We start from the raw sequence: 12,958 nt of genomic DNA, 5'->3' as shown, positions 1-12,958 counted from the left end.
TCTGTATTATTGTATATGTGTGATTATGTGTGTGTCTCTGTGTCAGTGTGTATGTGTGAGTGTGTGTCTATCTGTGTGTGTCCGTGTGTTTCTGTGCCTGTGTGAGTGTGTCTTTGAGTGTGTGTATGTGTCTCTGTGTGTGTCTGTATGTGTGTATATGTTTATGTGTGAGTGTTTCTGTGTTTGTGAGTGTGCTTCTGTGTGAGTGTATGTGTCTGTGTGAGTGTGTGTCTGTGTGTATGTGTCTGTGTGAGTGTATGTCTGTGCATGCGTGTATGTGTTTCTATGTTCTTGTGTGTGTGTCTGTGTGTGTGTGAATGTGTGTGTGTGAGTTTGTGTCTGTTTGAGCATGTGCCTGTGTGAGTAAGTGTTTATGTGTGTCTGCATGTGTGCCGCTGTGCAAGTGTGTGTCTGTGTGATTGTAAATATGTGTCTGTGTGAGTGTCTGAGTGTGTGTGTGCCTCTGTCTCAGTGTGTGTGTGTCTGTCTGTAGTGTATCTGTGTCTGTGTGTGTGTCTGTGAGTGTGTGTATGTGTTTCTGTGTGTGTGTGTGTTTATGTGTTTATGAGTCCGTGTGAGCGTGTGCGTGTGTGTTTCTCTATGTATGTCTGTATCTGTGAGAGTGTGCATCTGTTTGTGCATGTATGTGTTTCTATGTTCTTGTGTCTGTGTGTGTGGGTGTGTATGTGTTTCTTTGTGAGTGTGTCCGTCTGTGTGTATGAATGCGTATGTGTGTCTGTGTGTGTGAGTGTGAATGTCTATGTGTCTGGGTGAGTGTGAGTGTGTGAGTGTGTGTCTGTGTGTGTGATTGTGGCCAGGATTTCCCTGAAATCGTCAAGGGCCAATATTAGATGCAGAAATCAGTGTTTGATCTGCCAACAGCAATGGCGAATTTCCCCCCCTATCGTGTGGAATGCTGTTTAAAAAAATCAGAGGCACAGGTTTCATGTGGGATCGCTGGTGGCGCCCCTCAGTGACCTCAGGCCACCCCTGCACAAAGCGGCACTCTCCAAGGGATAGGAAGCTGCTGGGAACTGATGGCTGTCAAAGGAAGGAAACATGCTGCCCCCAGATTTAGCGACACCTCCTTTGATCACTTACTGGACGCAGAGGAGGCCCCGCCATGATGCCCTCTACCCCGGCTCTGGGCGAAGACCAGCAAGCAAGGTCACCAATCCAGCGTCGGAGGTCGTGGCAGTGGTGGTCAGCACCAACACACTCCAAAAGAGGAACTCCACCCTATGCCGAAAGAGGATGAATGATCTCCTCGGTTCCATCAGGGTAAGTCACTCTTTTCATCATTCTCAACTCACACACTCACAAACCCATCACGCATTCCCAGGGGTCATAATCACTGCCAGTGCAAGGGACATCATCATTCATTTTCTCACAGACACCTTCATCTGCCTTACATGTCCTCATCCCGTCCATGGCACCACTCACCACCCACACATGCCAAGCATCCTTCACATCTGGCCTGGCACCCTCTCTATCTGTATTCATACAGGACAAGCTGGAATAAAACATGGGGGAAGGCAGTGGCGTATTGGTATTGTCACTGGACTAGTAACGCAGACATAAAAGCAAAATACTGCGGATGCTAGAAATCTGAAAAGAAAACAGAAAATGCTCTGACAGCATCTGTGGAGAGAGAAAAACGGAGTTAACGTTTCGAGTCCTTAGGACCCTTCTTCAGGGCTACAGAGAAGTAGAAATGTGATGAAAATTCTGCTGCTTAAGGTGGGGGTGGAGGGGAGTGGGGGAGCAGGTGAAGTTGGATAGAAGGCCAGCGATAGGTGGGGGCAAAGGAGAGATTGACAAAGTTGTCATGAACAGAATGATAAAGTGGTGTTAATGGTAATGGTAGGGGTTACAAAAGGTGCTGATAGTGGCAAATTCAAGAAAGCAGAATGTGGGGAAGCACTCTGGATGGAACAATAAGGAACAGATCTTGTGGGGGTGGGGTTTTTTGAAACATCTTTTTACAAAATTCATTTTTATTTTTTATCCACATTTTTATTTTTATTCATTTTTATTTTTATTCATTTATTCATTGTTTTTATCCCCTTTTTATCCCATTTTCTATCCTTTTCTCACCCACCACCTTCCCCTCCCCCACCCCTGTCCGGCCCCAAGGTTCCCTTCTCCCTGACACTGTTACCCCAGCTCCGAGGTTCCCTTCTCCATGACACTGTTACCCCAGCCCCGAGGTTCCCTTCTCCCTGACACTGTTACCCCAGCTCCGAGGTTCCCTTCTCCCTGACACTGTTACCCCAGCCCCGAGGTTCCCTTCTCCCTGACACTGTTACCCCAGCCCCGAGGTTCCCTTCTCCCTGACACTGTTACCCAGCTCCGAGGTTCCCTTCTCCCTGACACTGTTACCCCAGCCCCAGCACCACAAGCCAGCCATGAGGAAGCCACTGTGGAGACTTGCCTGTGAACCCTCAGAGCCACTTCTTTGCATTGGGATCCTTGTGAGTGCTGCAATAATTTGTGTGCTTTCACCTCCGAGCTCCCCAAGGAGTTCAGGTTGCCAGGTGTACCCCTTTTAAAGCCAGTTGTAAATCCTGCTGACACGGGATTTAAATTTGATGTGAGGTTGTGGTCTGATTCCAGCTTGTGGCTACAATAATGATATGCAAGTGTATTCAAATTAGGTTCTCAGTAGCCGGAAATGCAATTTGGCATTGGCGGGGTGGAGGGCGCAATCACTTCCTGGATTTACGTCACCGGAAATCACACCTAGAGCCTCCTCACAAGATTTTCCAGTCTTGCCACAGAACACCATCTTCCCGATCGAGCAGGGAAAATCCCTGCCTGTGTGTGTGTCTGTGTCTGTGTGTCTGTGAGTGGGTGTGTATATGTGTCTACATGAGTGTGTGTATATGTATCTACATGAGAGTGTGTGGGTGTGTGTCTACATGAGTGTGTGTGGGTGTGTGTCTATGTGAATGTGTGTGTGTTTGTGTGTGTCTATGTGAGAGTGTGTGTGTGTGTGTCCATGTGAGTGTGTGTCTATGTGTCTACATGAGTCTGTGTGGATGTGTGTATGTGAATGTGTGTGTGTTTGTGTGTGCCTACGTGAGAGTGTGTGTGTTTGTGTCTGTGTGTGTTTCTACGTGTGCGTGTGTGTGTCTGTGTGACTACGTGAGTGTGTGTTTTTATGTGAGAGTGTGTGTCTATGTGAATGTGTGTGTTTGTGCGTGTCCATGTGAGTGTGTGTGTATGTGTCTACATGAGTCTGTGTGGGTGTGTGTCCATGTGAATGTGTGTGTGTTTGTGTGTGTCTATGTGAGAGTGTGTGTGTTTGTGTCTGTGTGTTTCTACGTGTGCGTGTGTGTGTCTGTGTGACTATGTGAGTGTGTTTTTATGTGAGAGTGTGTGTGTGTGTCTACATGAGTGTGTGTGTGTATGATTCTGACAGTACCCAGCAGAGGGAGATTACGGAAGGTGAGGCTTTCTATATGTGTGTGTGTGTTTGTGTGTGTGTGTGATTCTGATAGTACCCAGCAGAGGGAGATCACTGTGGCACAATGTTGCAGCTTATAAATCAAGTATTTTGGCCTCAATTTTGTTGTAGAAGAATGGACCTATATTCTCTGGTGTTTAGTTGTCTAAAATCTTATAGGGTTTGATAGGGTAGATGCTGAAAGACTGTATCCCCTGGCTGGGGAATCTTAACCACGGGGTCACAGTCTCAAGACAAGGGGGCCGGCCATTTTGGATTGAGATGAGGACAAATTTCTTCTCTCATCTTGTTGGTGGATATTTGGAATTCTACATCAGAGGGCTGTGGATGCTTGGGCTTTGAATATATTCAAGAGAGATGTCAGTCTATTTTTGCACATTAAGGGAATCAAGAGACATGGGGATAGGGCTGGAAGTGGAACTTAGAAGATCAGCCATGATTTTATTGCATGATGGAACAGGTTTGAGGAGCCAAGTAGCGTTCTCCTGCTTCTATTTCTTCTGCTCTTTTTTCCTTTTGTGATCGACCATGACATCTCTTTCCTCTACTGATTTCAGTGTCACAAAGCTAATGTAAGAAAAGGTGTAGGGAAGTCTGTTCAATTTGGAATCAGCAAGCTCAAATCCCCTTTTTCTCCAGTACAAATTCAACCTCCAGCTCCATTCCAGTACTTTCATTATTTTGCACTGATTTATTTAAAATGTCTTTTTTAATACGTCTGTATAAGACCTGGTTTAAAAAAAATTCAGAGACAAACTCAATATAATAGGATCCAAATCCAAAAGAGGCAGAAGTCCAAGGACACTTTAAAAATTATTTTGTTATCATGCATATAAAGAAAGAACATAGCCATTCATCTTTCCATCTGCATGTTATATTCTTCCTGTGACCAACACACACACTGCACTGATTGTTAATGTAACTATAACTAAACACATTTTGTGTTTGCATTGTAGACACTGCTTGAAGTACTTAAGTGGAAAACATGGCACTTAATGTGTTGTCAGTTTTATACAATAATGAGATACACTGGCTTGCCTGCACTTACACCTTGTGGCATATGCTTCTAACTGTTCCTGTAACTAGTTTTGCCCTGGAACAGGTCACTAGCCTGTCACCAGAGGCTATAGTTTGAGGGGCACCACTCTATATCAAGCATGGGTGACCAAGAGACTCTCCCACTTTTACCACTTGCCACAGGCATGTTGGAAGGATTTCCAGGTTGATAATCAACCTGTTTGGCCACATTACAAACATACAGTCCTTGATCATCAAGTCATGGAGTGGAACTTGAACTCAAAGCTTCTGAGCCAAAGGCAGAGGCACTACCCACTGCACCACAACCTCGATAGGTTCCTGCATTACAACAGTGACTAAACAGCCATTTCTCTTTGGCTGTAAAGCACTTTGGGAAGTCCTGAAATGCATTACATAAGTGCAAGTCTTGTTTATTTCTTTATGGGTCTCTTTGACCACATGCCCTATGTGAAACTAGATGATGATTTATGTAGAAATAATAGTGCTGTTCCTCTAAAAGAATGTCAGTCTCAGTGAGGAGATACTGCATTGAAGGATTATGTCTCTCTTGTGAGGAAATACTCATATCATTGGAAACTTACTGAAGGATAAATTCGAGTAGCGCCAGTTTCTTAAATGGCTAAAGACCCCAACTGGAGGCGCAATCGAAATTGAGCTCACCCGCACAAAAATGGTGAGCTAAAGAATTAAGTCTGATCGGGGGTTCTAATGCAGCTTGTCAGTTGTTTCTTGACCCTTGTGCTGCGTGTCTGTGCAACTGAATCAACTGCTTCCGTCCGCATGTAATTTCTATCAGATGCTAATAATGGATGGAGGTTATCAGCCATTGTATATATTAGTAGACAGCAGCCATCTGTTCCTTACAACTGTTGTCCTGATGTAGTTGACCACACACACACACAGATGATGGAGACAACACACAAACGGATTAATCAAAGCAAATATGCTTTAATTTTGCTTGAATGCATTTTTGCATCACATGAGATATGAGTACATTGATTAGCTGCACATTGTGGCTAGCTCATGGTTTGTGTGTACAGTGAAATTCAACAACACGACATTTAAGTAAATTGATAACATTCATGTTATTAGTGAACTTGCATTGAACAAATGCAGGTCTCCTTGTAACTTTAATCCATCAGTTGTTCCTATACTCATGTAGATTCCATATATACTTGATAGAAAGATTGAAGATAAATGGAAAATAAATGAATTGCCAATAGCTTATTAAACAAAGTCACTACAACTGTAGAAAGGTATAAAATAGGTGACTTAGATCTTTTTTCCTTAGTTTTCAGCACATGGCATTGTATGTATACTTTCATTTCTTAGAAACGCGACAATTAATGCTCCTAGAAACTACATAGATCTTCGCAATTAAATTGCAATTTGCTCTGCATTTTTTTCCTTGATCACGCCTTTTGAGGAGTAGATTATTAACATTAGTCACAGTAGAAGTCAATAGCCTGAGTGGAAATTTGAAACAAAATGGAAAGATCAGATTCTAAAGCCAATTAATTACGACTTCTTTAAACCATGTTTGAAACATTAGTTAGTAATTGAGAAAAATGCAGGGTCATTATCGGACAAATACATCAAAGCATTTCCCACATCAATCAATATAGCTTTAAAACAACCGAATACACCACATAGGCTACAGCGGTTCAAGAAGGCAGCTCAGCACCACCTTCTCAAGGGCAATTAGGCTTGAGCAATAAATGCTGGCCTAGCCAGCGACGCTCACATCCTGTGAACAAATAAACAAATAAAGAAAGCAAGAAAGGCTTTTCAGAGCAAGATAGCATGGAGGAAATGTTATCAGCAATATTTGTAGCTACATTGAACAGTTTATGAATAGATTAGAATGGGGATGGAGGTCTTGCATGTTATGTGACATACCATGTATTTTAGTAATTGTAATTCAGATTGATGTTCAATGTTTGCACATTGTGTAGCACCTATTGAAAACACATCAGATTTCAGGCAAAGACAGTGATAATGATTACGAGTCAAGCAAGTTAAATCCAGATTAGTGCTTTTTAAAAAAGTTAAAACAGTTGAAGGAAATCTGTCACATTTAGAAGAATATCCATAAATATTTATTGCAGTTGGTAGAGTGGCTTTACATATTTTGTCAACTTTTGTTAAATTAGACTGCCTTTGCAAAGTAAATCCATTTACATTTCTCTTGGGTCTCTAATTTTATGCTTTCACATAAGCATATAATTTCCCAGTTGTGCATTTATTATTTCATCACCTATCTAAAGAACTTGTGACTTATGCTGGGGGAAAAAATGTTAAAAATATTTAACAACAACGGAAAATGCTAGATTTCTTCAGTTCATCAGCAGAAAAGATAGAAGTTTGGGACAAAAGTCCTAAATAGCACTGTGGGGTCTTGTCATGATCCAATCACAAATCCCAGGAGCTGAGTCATTAACATATTTTGGGAGGCGGCTTGCATCAGTAGTGGGACTACAGGAGCACCAATCCATCAGAATTGGTGGGATTTTACATAGGAATATAAGAACAGGAGGAGACCATTCCATCCCTCAAACCTGTTCCGGCATTCAATGGGATCATCTATCCACCTGTTTTGGCTCCATTGCCCTTAATACTCTTGGTAGTAAAAAATTATTTATTTCACATTTAAAATAATTAATTGAGTTAGTACCTACCAATTTTTGGGGAAGATTTCCATACATCTATCAACATTTGCATGTTGAAGTGTTTCTTAACTTTTCCTCTGAATGGTCTGGATCTGACTTTAAGGTTATGTCCCTTTGTTCTAGACTGCCCCAACAACAGAAAAAGCTTCTCCCTATTGATCCCATTGATTGCTTTCAAAATTCTAAAATCCCTCTTTAACCTCCTATATTCCACAAGATAAGAGTCCAGTATCTGCTTCTTCTGCTTAAGGTGTGTCGGCATCACAGACTAATATCCACGTTGTGCCAACATTTATCTGGGTAGCGCTAGATAAACCAGGCATGAGCTGCTGAGATGGTCATCCTGATCATGACATTTTTTAAAGGGAAATAATCTAAAGATGGGTCTTCAAGATTTAAGTGATGGGGCTGTGACCATTTCCTTTGGCAGCTTGTTCCATTGTGGGATTGTCCTTGGGAAGAAAGATTGTTGAACACTGTCTTAGAAACAAATGGTCTTTGTAGCTTGTGTGGATGGCTGTCTTGCATTTTGTCATTGCTGAAGGGCACCAGGTACTTGTTTCTGTCCATTCCCACCAGCCCATTCCATATTTTATAGAAGATGGTCAGTCTATTTTTCTCCCTCCTTTCCTGTAGTGATTCCCATTCTGAATCTTCGATGTGACACTGGTGTATGTCCCATACTGATGCGTCTTTGGATCGCTACAATCTTATTTATATCTCTTGCCATAAAAGGATCCTACACACAACTTGCATACCCCAGGAATGGACCCACAAATGTTTACTAATCTATAACTGTCTATAATTTATAGTTATATCAATAATTTTTGTTGCAATACCAAAGACTCCTCATCAGAAATCCAAGAACCCTGTTTGCTTTGGGTGTTACCTCTCCTCACAATCTAACCCTTGGAGGCCTGGCAATATTCTACTGAATCTGCACTGCTCTGCATTTTGGAGTAACTGTGTCACTGCAATGAAGAGGACCACAGGCAATCTGATTTGAAGGAAGATTCAAGAGTCTTCTGCTGATAGTTGGATGGTAGCCCTTAGATTCAAACAAGATTAATCCAACTGCCACATGAATTCTACCTAGTGAGTCCTGTATTCAATAACAGCTTGCATTTATATAGCACCTTTAACATAGTAACACTTTCCAAGGTGCCCTCCCCCATCCCCCAGAAGACTAAAACAAAATTTAATACCAACCCCCATAAAAGGATATTAGGACAGGTGACCAAAATTTCAATTTAACAAGTAGATTTTAAGGAGGAGAGGGAGGAAGAGAGGCTCGGGGGGGGGGTATTCCAGGCTTAGGGCCCAGGCAACTGAACTTGGTCACAATGGTGGAGCAGCAGAAATTGGAAAAGAGCAAGCAGCCAAAATTGAAGGAGTGTATAGATTCCAGAGGGTTCCATATGGCACTTTCCCCGCTTCCTGTTGTTGTACGTAACCCTGGGCGTACCTGACATAATTTCAATAGGTTCAAACACAATTCCACCCTTCAACAGACCCTGCTGAAGGTTGCAAAGTTACCAACGAAAGAGTAGGATCCAGCACAAAAAGACTTCCTTCCGATTTTCAGCTCCCCCACTCCTAGTCTGGCTCCCACCTCAAAAAGCAGCAGAAATTCAGGCTAGTTTAAATTAGAAACTCTTCATCAGAAGTGGAAAACTGTGTGAGACATGGAGAAGTAGAGTGCTTCACACAGGGAAAGAAAATTGGGAAAATCAAGGCAAGGCAGGGCAATGAGCAGGGGAAGGGGGCTAGGGGGGTGAACAGAGAGTAATCTAGACCGAGACAAAAATATAGTGTAAAAGTAGATGTGAGGGAGCTAAAATGTGAATTCTAGTTTGTATAGGCACCAATGAAGTACTCACAGTTGTGGGAAGTTCCACTGTTGTATTCTGGAAGACGTGTTGCTCGGTGATCATAGTGCTGGGGAAATAACCTACAATACCCATCTGATCCTCAAACTGATGATCACTGTAAATCTGTCAAGGGAGGATCAAGATGTTAACATGAAGCAGACCATCACACACAAAGAGCCAGCAGAGGACCACTGGAATACTAACTCTCCATCTTCAACATAAAATGCACTGACTTACACTGCCAGACCAGAACTCGCCACCTTGGCCTTCCCGGACCAGTTTGGAGTATACGTACACCAACTGTCCTTCCTTAAGGTCTAGAAACCTGCAGTCTGGTGCATTGTAATCATCGACTACCTGGCCAGTTGAGATAACATCTGAAAGACAAACCATACATTTTGCTTGAACTCCCCCAGAGTGTCTCAAAGATTTTCAGAAATCTTTCCCCTTAGCTCGAAATGAAGGTAACGACAACTTGAGAAGCTTAGCCCATTTAAATATGTGCCATGTTACTATTGCAGTGACTTATGGGTACGGGCTAACCTAGATCAGATATTTAAGCTAATCTGAATTTGGTCTGCCTATGCTTTTTTTTAAAAATTTCATTATGGCACAATATAAAATAAATTACAATGTTGAATCCCCGAAGACTGATTTTTCAAAGTCCAAATATCAGCAGTGTGACCAGGGCATCTGACATCTACATAGTGAAAGCTTGGATAAGCTCAGATTTCCTTTCAAATGGCAGAATTTGTACTTCTTGGGTGGCAGGAGTCCCAGGTCAGAGGTTGCTTTTTCAATTGTTGTTCACGCCTGTAAGGAAACAGTCCCTGTAATTGATCACCCCAGTTCAGGTTGCTGGGCACTTTGAAGTGAAACGAATATCTGAACGGAGCCAGTTTTTTGTGCTTTGTAGAAAATAATTTTTTGGAGAAGTTTAATCCGAGATAACAGTACAAGGAGGCCACTGGGCAATGGGAAAGTGTCACATATTGAAATCCATTGCAAACTTGTCTCACTGGATGTGTTTGGGCTGCTGCGTGATAGCACAGCATGACAATTTCAGAGAAAGGAAAAAAATGGGATGATTCAGTTAGATATGTTTCCTGTTTTGGACTGCTAAAGGAAATGCATTAACACTGACTAAGAAGGTACTTTGTTAAGCCTAGCGTGCTGTCACAGTTAAGGGAGATTTGCATTCCAAGGCAGTAACAGCTAGATTAAAATGTGGAATAAACTGTGAGAACATATTAGAATTGTGAGCAAATTTGCAGTAGCTGCTCAATGTAGAACATATCAATATGCTAGCAATAACAATGAACATGCTTGTGTAAGGAGATTTTTGAGTTTCATTCCTGATAAAGAAAATCTACTTACAAATACATTCCTCATCAGCACAGACTTTCTTCTCTGCAAGTTTGTCCATGAAATCTGCTTTGGCAGCTTGTGTTAGTCCAAGTAACAAAAGTGGAAATAGACAACCAGCGAACTGTGCCATTCTAATTTCCCAGTTTGCAATCTTTTCCTTTTCTCTTATGTGCTTTAAGGTTGCTTGGATCAAATTTCTCCTTGCTGCCGAAGTGTTTCCTTCACAAGCAGCAGCCAAACATCTGGATAAACATTTGCCACCAATGACATTTTACACAGTGGAATCCACAGTCTTGTTTCAGGACAGAAGGAGGGGCAGGAAAAGGGTGCAGACAGTTTTGTTTACCTGAGTAGCTTTCCTAGTTGGTAATAAATACTTACGGATAACTCAAGGTGATATAAAATTGGTCATCTTTTAGCTTGGAAGAACTTTAGAGATGCTTTGGAACTGTACATTTACATTTATATAAAACAGGTCAGACATTTTAATTGAAGCATTTTTAAAAATTATTGTAATTTGTAAACATTGGTTGCACAGCCTCTGTTAAATTTGGATAACACCCAAATGCACAAGAATGAATAAGGTTCTCCTTGCATCAAGGCAGAAAGTTATGTTTTAACATTTTAATCTTCAAGGTGCTTACATGTGTTGATTTATTTTTCTCCACCAATTATATTCACCACCGCACCCCCCCACCCCGCTGCATAGCATTGACCATTTCCTATGGTGGGATTCCATAAGGAGCAGCTACCTGATTGAAGTATACAAGATCCTGAACAGTTTTGACAAGGTGGACATGGCAAGGATGTTTCCTCTTGTGGGTGAGTCCAGAACTAGGGGGGGGGGGTGGTCACTGTTTTAAAATTAGGGGTTGCCCTTTTAGGACAGAGATTAGGTGAATTTTTTTTTCTCAGAGGGTTGTGCGACTTTGGAACTTTCTGCCTCAGGAGGTGGTGGAGGCGGGGTCATTGAATATTTTTAAAGCAGAGGTAGATAGATTCTTGTTAGGCAAGGGACTCAAAGGTTATCAGATGTAGACTGGATTGTGGAACTCGAAACATAAACAGATCAGCCATGATCTTAATGAATGGTAGAGCAGGATCGAGTGGCCAAATGGCCTATTTCTGCTCCTATTTCGTATGTTCATATTTTTGGTTGAAGAATCTCTTTTCAAATAGAGTAATAATCATGAACCCTCTATCTAAACTATAAAACTGCATAATTATATATACTATATAGACTTGGATGGCCTACAGCAGGCACCTCAAAACACTGGAGAAGTACCACCAGCGGTGCCTTCGCAAGGTCCTCCAGATCAGGTGGCAAGGAAGTGGTCTAACAGCAAATTTACCCAGCATCAAGGCATTATCACTCAAAACCAGCTCGACTGGGTGGACACATTGCTTGTATGCCTGCCACCAGACTCCCGAGGCAACTACTCTACTCAGAACTCGGTCATAGCAGGACATTCCTAGAACAGCAGAAACGATTTAGGGGTGTTCTTAAAGCATCTCTGAAGGGGTCAGATATACAAATTCATGGGAGACCCTGCCCTGTGACTAACCAAAAGCAGAAGGCTCATTCAGGAAAACACAAAACACATCAAGAGACTTTGTCAGGAATGTGAAGAGGCAAAGCCGAGGCATCGGAGGCAGCATACAAACCTCCAGACTGCCTATTTACCCAACCCTTCAAGCACTACCTGTCCTGCATGTAGCAGAGTTTGCAGATTGCGCATTGGACTTATCAGCCATCTACGAACTCATCGAACCAGACTGGAAGCAAGCCATCCTCGCTACTGATCGACTACCTAAGAAGAAGAATATGAAAGCACTGCACGTAAAGAGGGCTTTAATAATGCATTAAGAAAAAAACAGTATATATGACTTCAGATATTTACTTACAGATATAGTGACCTTCGTGTCACTCTCAGGACTCCTCCATGGGTACTCCCCCAGATGAGACAGCCAGCCCACTCTGAACTGCACATGGCGCTGCACTCCGCTCACATTTCCCAACAGCTGCATCTGGCCGCCACTCAATTATTATGCGGACCCCCTGGAAAGCCTCTACAGGCACCTGAGTGTCTGCAGTCCCCAGTTTGGGAACCACCCTCTGTGTAAAGAAATTTCTCGTTTCCCTTATTTGATTCAATGCAGGAAGGAGAAACCTACTTTGACTTCCTGTTCCTGAGTACTGCAAACAATGCTGGATGTTAAGTGAACATTAGTGCATGCTGAGAATCCAATTCCAAAGGCAATCTTTGACAGTAGACTCGATGGCACAGATGTGATATGCAAAAGCTTGATTAACTTTAATCAGAATGGTGATTGTTTAGAATCTCAGTACTTCCTGCTTCAACTGGGAATGTCTGAAAGCCTTGCAGGCTGATCAATAGATGCAACTACAACAATATATAATTTGCATTTTGTAACACTTTTAATCTGGTAAAATGTCCCAAGGTTCATCACTGGAGTATTATCAAACACAATTTGACACTGAGCCATATAAGAAGAGAATAAGAAAGGTCTTGGTCAAAGAG

At 42.2% G+C, this 12,958-nt stretch overlaps 1 protein-coding gene across 1 annotated transcript; it reads right to left on the bottom strand.

Annotated features, from left to right (window-relative positions):
• Positions 1-5,435: 5,435 nt before the first annotated feature.
• Positions 5,436-12,156, bottom strand: LOC121289251 (otoraplin-like). Its single transcript, XM_041208506.1, has 5 exons — positions 12,119-12,156; positions 10,425-10,657; positions 9,285-9,424; positions 9,057-9,170; positions 5,436-5,973 (listed from the first exon to the last, which is right to left on the bottom strand). Exons 1-5 carry the CDS (start codon positions 12,127-12,129, stop codon positions 5,950-5,952), a joined length of 522 nt encoding a protein of 173 aa, XP_041064440.1. The 5' UTR covers positions 12,130-12,156; the 3' UTR covers positions 5,436-5,949.
• Between the last annotated feature and the right edge of the window lie 802 nt (positions 12,157-12,958).

Source organism: Carcharodon carcharias, chromosome 2, assembly GCF_017639515.1.
Source record: "Carcharodon carcharias isolate sCarCar2 chromosome 2, sCarCar2.pri, whole genome shotgun sequence".
Taxonomy (NCBI): Eukaryota; Metazoa; Chordata; class Chondrichthyes; order Lamniformes; family Lamnidae; genus Carcharodon; species Carcharodon carcharias.
Note: the sequence above shows the minus strand (reverse complement) of the source record. Positions and strands in the feature narration are given on the sequence as shown.